The 12,942-nt window shown below is 34.4% G+C and overlaps 1 protein-coding gene across 1 annotated transcript in view; it reads left to right on the plus strand.

Annotated features, from left to right (window-relative positions):
- The first annotated feature begins 5,766 nt into the window (after window positions 1-5,766).
- Window positions 5,767-12,942, plus strand: part of LOC133338905 (uncharacterized) — a 55,664-nt gene continuing 48,488 nt past the window's right edge. Inside the window, exon 1 of the mRNA XM_061547035.1 lies at window positions 5,767-6,821. Within this exon, the coding sequence (XP_061403019.1) occupies window positions 5,767-6,821 (1,055 nt within the window). The remainder of the gene's footprint in view (window positions 6,822-12,942) is intronic.

A 12,942-nucleotide genomic window follows, 5' to 3' on the forward strand; every position in this document is an offset into this window, starting at 1 on the left:
TTGTTTTGTACAGCTATGCGTATGAGTTGTATTAATTCTGGTAGTAAAGGTGGGCGTATGAGTAGCGAAAATGGGAAATAGTATTAGGTATACATCATAGAGTACCTAAACGAAATATTTTTTAAGCATTAAAAAATATCAGGCTTTTGGGAAAGGGTGTTCTGAATAAAAAAAAAATTCTTCAGTGCCAGGAGGACTTTTTATATACAAAAAAATCCTCAGCAGCCTTACGAAAAAAATTCCTCAGTACACATAGAAACAAAATTCCTCCGGATCCCTAAGGACTCTTTTTTCTACAAAAAAAAAATTCTTAGAACACCTGAGGACTGTTTTTTCTATAGAAAAACATTTCTCAGGACACCTGAGGACTCTTTTTCTTTAGAAAAACATTCCTCAGGACCCCTGAGGACTCCTTTTTCTATATAAAAAGTCGTCAGTACCCCTGAAGACTCTTTTTCAAAAGAAAAAAATCCTCAGTACCCCTGAAACTCTTTTTCTATAGAAAAAAAATCCTCAGTACACTGAGGACTCTTTTTTCTATAGAAAAAAATTCCTCAGGTCCCCTGAGGACTCTTTTTTCTATAGAAAAAAATTCCTCAGGTCCCCTGAGGACTCTTTTTTCTATAGAAAAAAATTCCTCAGGTCCCCTGAGGACTCTTTTTTCTATCCCCTGAGAAAAAAATTCCTCAGGTCCCCTGAGGACTTCTTTTTTCTATAGAAAAAAATTCCTCAGGTCCCCTGAGGAAAAAAATTCCTCAGGTCCCCTGAGGACTCTTTTTTCTATAGAAAAAAAATCCTCAGGTCCCCTTAAGACTGCTTTTATTCGATAGCAAAAAATTCCTCAAGTCCCCTGAAGACTGCTTTTTTTCTATAACGAAAAATTCCTCAGGTCCCCTGAGGACTGTTTTATTTTCTATAGAAAAAATTCCTTAGGTCCCTGAGGACTCTTTTTTTTTTTCTATAGAAAAAAATTCCTCAGGTCCCCTGAGGACTCTTTTTTCTATAGAAAAAAATTCCTCAGGTCCCCTGAGGACTCTTTTTTCTATAGAAAAAAATTCCTCAGGTCCCCTGAGGACTCTTTTTTCTATAGAAAAAAATTCCTCAGGTCCCCTGAGGACTCTTTTTTCTATAGAAAAAAATTCCTCAGGTCCCCTGAGGACTCTTTTTTCTATAGAAAAAAATTCCTCAGGTCCCCTGAGGACTCTTTTTTCTATAGAAAAAAATTCCTCAGGTCCCCTGAGGACTCTTTTTTCTATAGAAAAAAATTCCTCAGGTCCCCTGAGGACTCTTTTTTCTATAGAAAAAAATTCCTCAGGTCCCCTGAGGACTCTTTTTTCTTTAGAAAAAATTCCTCAGGTCCCCTGAGGTCTATTTTATTCTATAGAAAAAAATTCCTCAGGACCATTGAGGACTCTTTTTTCTATAGAAAAAAAATTCATCAGGTCCCCTGAGGACTCTTTTTTCTATAGAAAAAAATTTCTCAGGTCCCCTGAGGACTCTTTTTTCTTTAGAAAAAATTCTCAGGACGTCTAAGGACTCGTTTTTCTATAGAAAAAAATTGAGGACTCTTTGAGGACTCTTTTTTCTATATAAAAAAATCCTCCGGACGCCCGAGGACTCTTTTTTCTATAGAAAAAAATCCCCAGGACTCTATGAAAAAAAAAATCCTCAGGGCGCCTGATGACTCTTTTTTCTATGGAAAAAATCCTCAGTTCTTTTTTTCTTTCAAATAGCCCACGTGTCGTATAAATAATATTATTTTGGGAGGGGGTACAGGGTGGTATGCTTAATATTAATTTCAATTTATTATCAAATCATTTTCTGACTCTGTGAGAAATCAAATCCTAAGGCAATTTTCTTTCAACTCTTCCCCTTCTTTGTAGTTTTTTCAAGTTCCAAATAATTAATGGTGAATAATCAAAGTGAAATATTGAAAATGAAAGGTAATGGACCCCAACTTTTATTTTTTTCGTTAGCAATGAAAGAGTAAAATCGCAACACCAAAAAAGTGATTAATTTCAAACCACAATATAACAACCACAAGAAGAACTACTTTTCATGCTGAAAAGTTTTTAGCAAACCAAAAAAATTTGTTTTCGGAACCAAAAGAAAGGTCTGTTGCCCCCTTGAAAAGTTTTCCATTTTCTGTACAATAAATTTGTATGGCATTCGGCTTTGCCGAACGGATTCAACAATTGTAATTGAGCACTGGAGAGTTAGATGTAATTATTTGCTCACAATCTTAAAATGAAATTAGTAGAAGAACGAAAAAATACAAAAATAAACCGAAAATTGCTAACGAGGAGAGTACAATGGACTAGGGAGGGAAAGAGAGAGGGCACACGAAACAAAGTTAAAGTTGAAGGACCAAGTTTTGCTTTTAAAACAATCATCGGCATCAGCCAGTGTTCAACAATACCTTTGGGCCACCCAGAAAAAAAAACAGCACACGAAAAGAAATCAGGCTAAAGTCCAACACACATACAACCTTTAGCAGAGGATAAGGCCTCAGGGTGGAAGAGGGGGTTGAGAGGTAAGGAAATAAATTGTTTTCTCACGTACTTTGTATATTTCTCCAATGGCTCTATTGAAACTTGACCAGAGGGGTTGTATCTAAAGTTCGTGTTTTGATAATATTCAATTAAGGAAAAATTGAAAACCAAAAAAAAAAAACGAGACAAGGATAGAGAAAAAAAACGAGAAAATAGCAGAATGGAATCAAATTGGTGATATTGACTTTCAAGGTGTGGAAAATGTGTTTTCAATTGTTGTTGATTCTAGTTTTTTTTTTTTTTTGGTTTGGTTGGCTGTGATTGTTTTGAAGATGATATCGACTGGAACATAATAAACAGCTTATCTTGATGAGGAAAATTTCAAATGAATATTAAGAGGAAACTGGGAAAATTAAGACAGTGTTACTCAAGGTAGGGTAAAATATTTCCTTTTTTAAATAAATAATCAAAATTTGATAGAAATTATATCACTGATAATATTTTTCTCTAGAAAATTCGTTCGCTATTAATGTTTTTCTTTAAAAATGGTCTGAAACCCTGATTTTACATACCATGGTGCGTATGATTTTTTGTTCATTATTTCACAAATGTTATTCATACGCTCTCCATGACTAATGAAATAATATTAATTATACGCAATAGTGGACAATTTGGTAATTACTCTAAAAATATGTGAAAATAAAATATTTTATGCGATAATTTTCTATTTTCTCACATATTTTCATACAGCTGCATTATTTGCAAAATTTTCCCACTTGACCTTTGTAATCAGAATTCCCTTTATTATTATTATGGAATTTATTAGTAATTCCTTCCACGAATAAACAACATTGCCATTGACCTATTTATTTTCCAGTCATTTAATATTATTTTCAAACATACACACACGCATAAATATCCGCACAATAATAAAAATCCCAAGTCAAGTCAGGGTCTTGGGGGATTTATGGTACTCAAAAAAAAAACCTCGCCAACCAACGTCAATATGTAAACAAATAATAGATAAAATTGCCATATATTTTGCAAATTCTCTTCGCTGATATGAAAAAACAGCCATTCATTTTTATTTCAAGTGGTTTATTTATTTTGCAATTTTTTTATTTCTTATTTTTCAAAATAGCATTTTGCACAACAAAACACTTGAAAGATTGTGGTTGGGTTTTATTGGAAAATAAAAAATGAAAAAATAATTGAAATGGCTTATGTGCCGTAGGGAAAAAAATACATTGTTTTTATTGATTTATATTTTGTTTTCTGAAATACCTTTTGCAAAACAAAACAACACAATTATTCGTACTAATTATTTTTAATGGAATACATTGTCTTGTTTTAAATATTTTAGGAATTGAAATGTTCAGAAATTATCTAAAAAAAAAACAGAGTCATATTTCCGTTTGCGTATACTTAATATTTTCTACAAATAACTCAATATTACGTATACGCACCATATCACTTGAAATTAATAATACTTATACGCAAGCCTTAGCAGAAAGTTTCTAAAGAGGGGATTGGAAAAGAATTCATCGACGATCTGGGATTTTTTCTACCAAAAAAAGTCTGTAAGAGAATTTCTTCCCTACCGAAAAAAGTCTGTTAGGTTTCACTAGGCTTTTCTAATCTTCCTCAGCGACAAATAGAAATTTTTCTTTTGGAAAACATCCTCCATATGGATTTGAGGATTTGTATAAAGAAGATAGATTTGTGTCTGTACAAATAGGTTCCCTCGGGAAACTGAGGATTTTTTTCCGATAGAAAAGTCTACCACAGGGGTCTTTATTTATTGACTGAGGATTTTTTTCCTTTAAGACATGACGAATTGTTATAGAAAAACTAATGAATTTTTTTCTATAGAAAAAAGAGTCCTCAGAGTACAGAGGAATTTTTTTCTATAGGAAAAAGAGTCCTCAGCGGTCCTGAGGAATTTTTTTCTATAGGAAAAAGAGTCCTAGAAAAAAGAGAGGAGGATTTTTTTTCAGTCCTGAGGAATTTTTTTATAGGAAAAAGAGTCCTCAAGGTCCTGATGAGGAATTTTTTTCTATAGGAAAAAGTCAAAAGATTATTATCCTCAGGACCCCCTGAGAACTCTTTTTTCTATAGAAAAATATTTCTCAGGACCCCCTGAGGACTCTTTTTTCTATAGAAAAAAATTCCTCAGGACCCTATGTGGACTCTTTTTTCTGTAGAGAACTGAGAACCTCAGGAGGTCCTGAGGAATCTTTTTTCTATAGAAAAAAGAGTTCTCAGGGGGTCCTGAGGATTTTTTTTAGAAAAAAAAGAGAGGATTTTTTTTCTATAGAAAAAAAGAGTCCTCAGGAGACCTGAGGATTTTTTTCTATAGAAAAAAGAGTCCTCAGGAGGTCCTGAGGAATTTTTTTCTATAGAAAAAAGAGTCCTCTCTTTTTTTTCTAAAAAAAATCCTCAGGACCCCCTGAGAACTCTTTTTTCTATAGAAAAAAATTCCTCAGGACCTCCTGAGGACTCTTTTTTTTCTATAGAAAAAAAATTCTTCAGGACCCCCTGAGGACACTTTTTTCTTTACACCTTCACAAAAACTGAAATCTTCTTCTTCCCAGAAAAAAATTACAACCCCTCCAAGGCTATGCATCACTCTCGCTGGCTGTTCCATTATGTCTGTGTGTTTGTGTGTATGTGTCACAATAAATTTCATTACATCAAACAATGACAGACAGCGGTGATGTTGCTTTGTTTAGTTCCATGTTTCTTCTTCTAATTCTCGGCCTTACTGGTTTGCCAAAATGGAGCAACAAACGTGGACGGCTGCTGCTGCTACATTAGGCAGCAATTGTCCAATGCTATGGCCGTCATCAGCACATCACAATGGCCATCATCAGCCACATCAGATTTTCGTTGGATGGATGTCCATTTGTCACATGGCATCAGCATGGATTGTTTGTGGTCGGCAAAGATTTTTTTGTCTGTAATGATTTTCTTTTCCTTTCGTCACGAAACTAATGTCAGTATTTTATTCTAACGTTCTCTTTGTTTTCCTTTTTCCATCTCTCTTTGCAGCAATTCGAACATGATAGCGGACCAGCACGTTTGTCATCCCCTAAAACTCAAATGACATTTTCATTCAGGTGTACCCAAAACAGAAAAAAACAACAACCAGAACCATAACAACAAAAATATTAACAACACACACAAACAACCAGGAATCTCCACAACTTTCCCCATACTCCACAGACAACAACAACAACATAAAATTGGAGCCTGAAACCTTGGAAATTTGAAAATGTTGCACTCCTCAATGCAGGAGCATCAACAGCAGCAACACCAACAACAACAACAACATGAATCTACACGTCAACCAAGTATTTCAACCATTTCAGCCAAAAGGACACCCCTACAGCCCTCAACTGATTTATACCGGACAAATGGTTCCCCGGCCACCAATGCTGAACTGCGTCCCTTAACTGTTTCACAATTGGACTTGGCCAACAATGGACTGGGTAGGCGGCTAAATAGACAGGATTCGGAAACTGGTTCCTTTACCTCACACAGCCGAGGCAGGTTAAAAGATTCGACAGGGGGTGGTGGCAATGGCGGTGGCAGTACAAACTCCAATAATATGCATTCCAACGAAGCTCCAACGGCTGTCCTGGTCAACTCAGCAGCCACAGCCTCGGCAGATAATCGCCATCGACGATGTGGCAGCACCAACAGTACCCGCAGCAATCAACTAAGAAAACCCAGTTCCTCAAGTGGTCGTACCACCTCTTCGGCGGCATATTCCGGCATAAATCGTTCATCGCACGATCCCAGCTCAACGCCACAACAACCACAAATGAAACCTGCCTCTCAGCTAACAACAACAACAACAAATTCAGCGGCAACGCGATCCATCTCAAATTCTCAACAGCAATCCCACCAAAATTCAAACACCATGTCATCCTCCTCCAATCCGACACCAAGCAATGCCAAAAAACCATCCACAGATCGCAGTGATGATGAACGTTTGAGTACCACAGCTGATAGTACGGGAGGTGGTGGTGCTGGCGAGCCTAGACGTATTCATCGACGTCGTCGTTCACGGCGAAGAAATAAACCCATTAACGGCAGTGGTGGTGGTGCGGATGGTTTATCATCGGATTCCTCATCTTCCTCGTCGTCGGGTTCATCGTCGACCGCCTCAAGTTGTAATGGTTCCTGCAGTTCGGACGATGGGGAGTCATCTACCTCATCGGGTGAACCGAATTTGCCATATCCCGGATTTCCTGCGGTAGCATTGAAATATCTGACACAGGATACGACGCCTAGGAATTGGTGTTTGATGTTGATTACGAATCCATATCCTTTTCAAAACTAAACAAGAATTATTTCAAAAAATAATTTTTTATTAAAAAAATACAACAACAACAACTGCATCGGCTATAAGTGGAATAATCAGGTTCGGATCGAAATTTAAGACGAAAACTGAAGTTAGGCTTAGTTTTAGATTGAAACCCCGAGTTTCCATAAAACCTTAGTACAGAAAAAATCATATTCAGCTAAGTTTTCTGACTTACAATATGCATTCAGCTAAGTTTTACTATTGAAAATTTTGATTAGAAGAAATATATTCAGCAAGTTCTGTGCATAATTTCCATACATTATTTTTGTAAAAACGCTATTCAGCTAAGTTATTCTCTATTAAATATACATTCAGCAAAGTTTTTCTAATGAATAACTCAATTCATCAAAGGTTTTCTGCAGAAGAAGTATATTCAGTGATTTTTTCTTTAAGAAAACGTAAGTATGCGAAGTTTTTCCATTGAAATTCGGTATTCAGCTAGTTTTTATTTTACAAAACAGCGGAAAACCTCAATTCTGAATAGAAACCCGAGTTTCCACAAAGCTTTAGTACAGAAAAATTATATTCAGCTAAGTTTTTCCACTGAAAAAATGTATTCAGCAAAGGTTTACTATTGGAAAAGTACATTAATGGTCAATTTTCTTAAGAAGGAATACATTCAGCGATGTTTTTGTATTATTTAACTTCACTTTTATTGTAAAAACGCTATTCAGCAAAGTTATTCTATAGGAAACATACATTCAGCAAACTTCTTAAGGATACCTCAATTCAGCAAAGGTTTTCTGTAGAAATAGTATATTCAGCGAAATTTTCTGTGAGAAATCTATAGTCTGGGAAGTTTTTCTATTAAATTTATTATTCAGTTAGGTTTTATTTTAGAAAAAACTCAATTAAGCAAATTTTGTCTACAGAAAAAATCAATTCATTCGTGATTTTCTTAATAAAAACTCAATTCAGCTAAGTTTTTTCTTATACAATATCAATTCCAAAAGAAATTTTTATAGAAAAACTCGATTCAGCAATGTTTCTCCGGCGAAAATCTCAATTCAGCGCTGTTTTGCTACGGACAACTCAATTTAACGGATATTTTCTTAAGGAAATTTAATTCTGCTAGATTCAGCAAACTTTTCAGCTTAGTTTTCAATAGAAAAACACAATTCAGCCAGATTTGTCTATGGAAACTCTAATTCAGCGAGAGTTTTTCAGAGAAAAATTCCATTCAGCGATAATGTTAAAAAGAAAAACTCCATTCAGCGATAATTTTAAAAAGAAAAAACTCAATTCAGCAAAGTTTTTATATTGAAAAACTCATTTCAGCAAAGTATTCAACTTAATTTCTTTACTATCTCTATGAAATAAAATCTATTCCGCAGGAGTTTCTATGGAAAAAGCTCAATTCAGCGGGGATATTTTTAGGAAAATTAAATTCAGCGAGATTTTTGCTTGGAGAATTTGATTTTTCTATTGCAAAATCTTGCTGAATTGAAGTTTTTGATATTTGAATTGAAGTTTGCTGTACAAAAACTTAGCTGAATTACGTTTTTGGAAAGAAAAACCGTGCTGAATTAAGTTTTCCTAGAAAAAATTTTGCTTCAAGTATTTTTAATTGAAAAACCCTTGCTGAATTAATTTTTGTACAAAAAATCTTATCTAAATTGATTTTTTCTTTAGTAAACCCTTGCTGAATTGATTTTTTATGTACAAAAATTTATCTGAATTGAATTTTTTATATTGAAAAGTTAATTGAAGTGAGATTTCGATAAGTGAATTGCATTTTACTGTAGAAAAAACTTGGCTGAATTGTGTTTTTCTAAAGTAAAGTCTTGCTGAATTGAGTTTAAATAGAATAAAATTTTGCTTCAAGGAACTTTTAAATTGAAAATTATTCCAAAATATTTTTTTTAATTGAAAAACCTTTCTGAAGAGATTTTTTACAGAAAACCCTAGCTGAATTGAGTTTTTCTTTAGCAAATGTTTGCTGAATTGATTTTTTCTGTACCAAAATATAGCTGAATTATGTTTTTTTCATAGAACACCTCGCTTTTTTACCATTTTATCTTTAAAAACCTTGCTGAATTGCATTTTGTTGCAGAAAACCCTAGCTGAATTGAGCTTTTCTTTAGCAAATCTTTGCTGAATTGATTTTTTTTCTGTACAAAAATGTAAAAAATATGTTTTTCCATAGAAAACCTCGCATTATTTCCATTTTTTCTTTAAAAATCTTGCTGAATTGAATTTTGTTACAGAAAATCCTAGCTGAATTGATTTTTTCTTTAGTAAATCCTTGCTGAATTGATTTTTTCTGTACAAAAATGTAGCTGAATAAAGTGTTTCAATAGAAATCCTCGCCTTAGTTATATTTTTCTTCAAAAGTCCCTTTCTGAATGTATTTCCCACTTGGTGCTTTTCCCATCTCACTCTCTCCCTCTCGCTCTCTCTTTTCTCTTTTTTATCTGTCTTTGATTTAATCCCCAAAAAAAGAAAAGATTTATTTCTCCCCATACTTTGGCTGTCAATATGACAACCATATGTCTGACAGTTTTTTTACGGCCAACACTTGTCCACTGGTTCGTGTAAATGTAACTTTGGAACTTTATTAGCCAACTTTGTTCTTCTCTACTCTACTCTTCCCTTCTCTTTTTTGTTCTTGCTGTTATTTTCTTTTCATTCTAACTGGACCCCACCAACTAAATCCCTACCTTATGTAAATTGCAAATTTTTAACAAATTAAAAGTTAAGCTGTAACAGTAACAAGCTGGACAGCATTGAAGTTAAGAGAGGGCGAGAAGGAGAGAGAGACAGAGAGAGGGTAAGAGCGTGCGATAAAAAACGGCAACCATCCACAAGTGGCAGAAAAGCGTAGCGAGAACCTAGCACCAGCTGTGTAAACAGCAAAAGATTAGAAAGAATTAAGTGATGCTCATTAGCACAGTTGCTGTTGTTTGTGCAGGGGGGTAGAGGGACATTTTTAAAGGGGTGGCCAAGTAAAAAAATGGAAATAGAAGGGAATGGGTTTCAGTTTTCCATTTGTCACTGTTTGCCAGTCAATGATTACAAGTCGTTGATTATTGTTTTTGTTGTTTGGAAAACCACACATTTGCTAGCCAAAATCGACAGCCAAGGACTCTTTTCCAAACCTCTCTCCTCACCTTCCCCCCACTCTTCGAGGCCTTTGGTGGCATTCGAAATGTTGTACAACAAATCACTGGGAAATGGTCAACTAATACAATCTATGCTACTCCAATGAGATTGGGGTCATTATGTTAATATATCAACAATGGTCATTGTTTCCTGCAAACTTTTTCCATGACAAAGGAGTCACAATGAAAACCGAGCACACGTACGCACGCACACACACAAAGACACATACACACAACCCTTTTGTGCCATCAGAGTATGTGTGAAATGGTCAACAATTCCCCAGGATACCAGCCATGGCATTCAACCATACCATTCATTAGCCAGGCGAGGCAGTCAGCTATCCAACACGTTACTGTTGTTGTTGCTGCTGTCGTTCAACCTGACCTGCGTAAAGTGGCGCCCAAACATTTGCCGTGCCAACATTTCATTCCCATTCAAAGCGTTGTCAAATGGAAAACTATTTGTTATTAATTTACAAATGCAACTGCCATCATCGATGGTGGGTTTGCGACCAGTTGGGTTGGGGTTGGGTAAAGGCCAAGGACCACCAACAAATGGTACTGCATGGTTTATGGGTTGTATTCTCGTTCGCTTTTCCCCAGAGAATGAAGCCGGCCAGTTGCGATGTTCATGGCAAAAGGGATTGTTCACCACCTTCATGATTGAATATCCAAATGCATTTGTTTTACAACAACAACAACAAGGTTAAAAAGGGGGATTTGCTTCGGTTGCCTGACCACCCGGAACTCTCTGTTGAAAATGGTCACTTCGTTTGAGGACATCAAATGTAGTATGAAAGGATTTCAGGTTTTTTGTTTTTGTGTTTTAATTCGACAACAAGTTTTTAAATCGATTTTGTAATTAATTTTCAATTTTAACAGTCAGGTCCTTGAATTTATTGTGGACCGAACAGATGTCAGTTGGAACAGGGTGGCCATCGCAGAAATGTGTACATTTTTTCTAGGAAGATCAGCAAACCTTCAATGATGTTTAAAAAATTCATAAAAGGACATTTCAAATAATCGAAAACCAATCTAATGTATAAAGCATGTTTTTAGATTAATTAGAGAGCTTTCAGAATGCCTCTACAAAGCTTTCGAGAAGTCTGGATACTCTACAATGTTCTAAGAAATTTACAGAATTCATAGAAAAACATTTATAGTTCAAGAAAAATTACGTAAAAGACCTCTGGGATTGCAGAACAATTCGAAAGCTTTAAATAAAATAGAGAGCTTTCAGAATACCACTACAAAGCTTTCGAGAAGTCCGGATAGTCTACAACGTTCTATGTAGTTTACGGAATTTATTGCAGCGCATTTATAGTTCTAGAAAAATTACGTAAAGGACCTTTGGGATTTTCAGAACAATTCTGAAGTTTTCGAGGAGTTTAGAAAACATACAACGTTATATAAAGTTTACAGAATTAATAGAAGGGCATTTATAGTTCTAGAAAAATTACGTAAAAGACCTTTGATATTTTCAGAACAATTCGAACGCTTTAAATGGATTAGATAGCTTTCAGAATACCTCTAAAAAACTTTCGAGAAGTCCGAATAGTCTACAACGTTCTATGAAGTTTACAGAATTCATAAAAGAACATTTATAGTTCTAGAAAAATTATGTCGGTAAAACTAATTTGGGATATCCTGAACAATTTGAAGTTTACAGAATTCAATGACGGACATTCATAGTTCTAGAAAAGTGCAAATAAAACTGATTTCGGATTTTCAGAAAAAATCGAGAGCTTTCCGTATACGACCAAAAAAAGCTTTTGATGAGTCTATTAGAACTAATAATAATTTAAAACAGTCTAGAGGAATTAAGCAACCTTTTATATAATGAAATAAAAGCATTAAAGGGCGTTTCCGAATATTTCAAAAGCTTCAGAAGCTCTTTAAAATATATTTAGTAATTGTGAAAATTTTAAATAATTTGAAAATGTAGAAGAAAAGTATTAAATGGTTATGGAATATTACGAAAGCTTCTGTAGAATGTTTAAAAAGCTTCCGAGATATTACAAAAGCTATATAATTAATTATGTGATGATAATATATAAGGATTGAAAGCTTTAATAGAGCTTTCAGACTACGTTGAGTGCCACATCAGCTCTCAAAGCTTTGGAAGTTATACAAAAATGTAATAAATTAAAAAGAATAATTACAAAACCGCTCAAAAGCTCCTGAAATATTTCAAATATTTACAAAAGCTTTCCAGAATAGTTGAGAGAGAAGAATTAAACTGTTGATTTCTAGAACTCTGTAATCTGATAAGCTTTATAGTTATGAAGGATCTTTTAAGGATCTTATCCACTCAATAAAAGCTTCGGATGCTTTCAAAAGCTCATTTAGTGATAGTAAACTGTTAAAAAATATAAAGTGATATAAATTACTATATATAAAGTGATATAAATTGTTGGAAAGCTTTTACGACAAGTAAAGTCTATTGAGAATCTAGATTATTTAAAAGCTTTAGAAATATTTCAAAATTTATTGAACATTTAAAAATTCGAAGAGAAAGTATTGAAATGCATGTCTATCAAGCTTTCAGGATTGTTATGAAATTCGGAATATTTTAAAATCATACTAATTCGGTACTCGGTGGCGTATAATTGTTATTAATCCAAATGTACAATAGGGCGTATGATTTATATTAAATATATAATACACCATTAAATATAACGCATACGTCGTATTTTCGAAGTGAATTGAGTTCTTTAAATTCTCATTGAAATTTAACGATCTGATCTCCAGGTTTATAGCCCAAAATGATTTGTTCCCCCCATGGCACCCCCAATAAATTAAACTCCTCAGCCCATTGATAGTTCCTCATCTCTGTTTAAATCAATCGAAATCTTTGCCACAGAAAATCCCATTCGAATATGCAATGATATGTCAAAGAAAATTAATGGTCTTATCAAGTCAGCTCAACACAGCACAACTCAGCTCATATCGTAACCTATAATTTATCATTTGAAGC

Source organism: Musca vetustissima, unplaced genomic scaffold (genome assembly GCF_032173495.1).
Source record: "Musca vetustissima isolate MV318-11 ecotype Yass unplaced genomic scaffold, APGP_CSIRO_Mvet_v1 utg704, whole genome shotgun sequence".
Classification (NCBI taxonomy): domain Eukaryota; kingdom Metazoa; phylum Arthropoda; class Insecta; order Diptera; family Muscidae; genus Musca; species Musca vetustissima.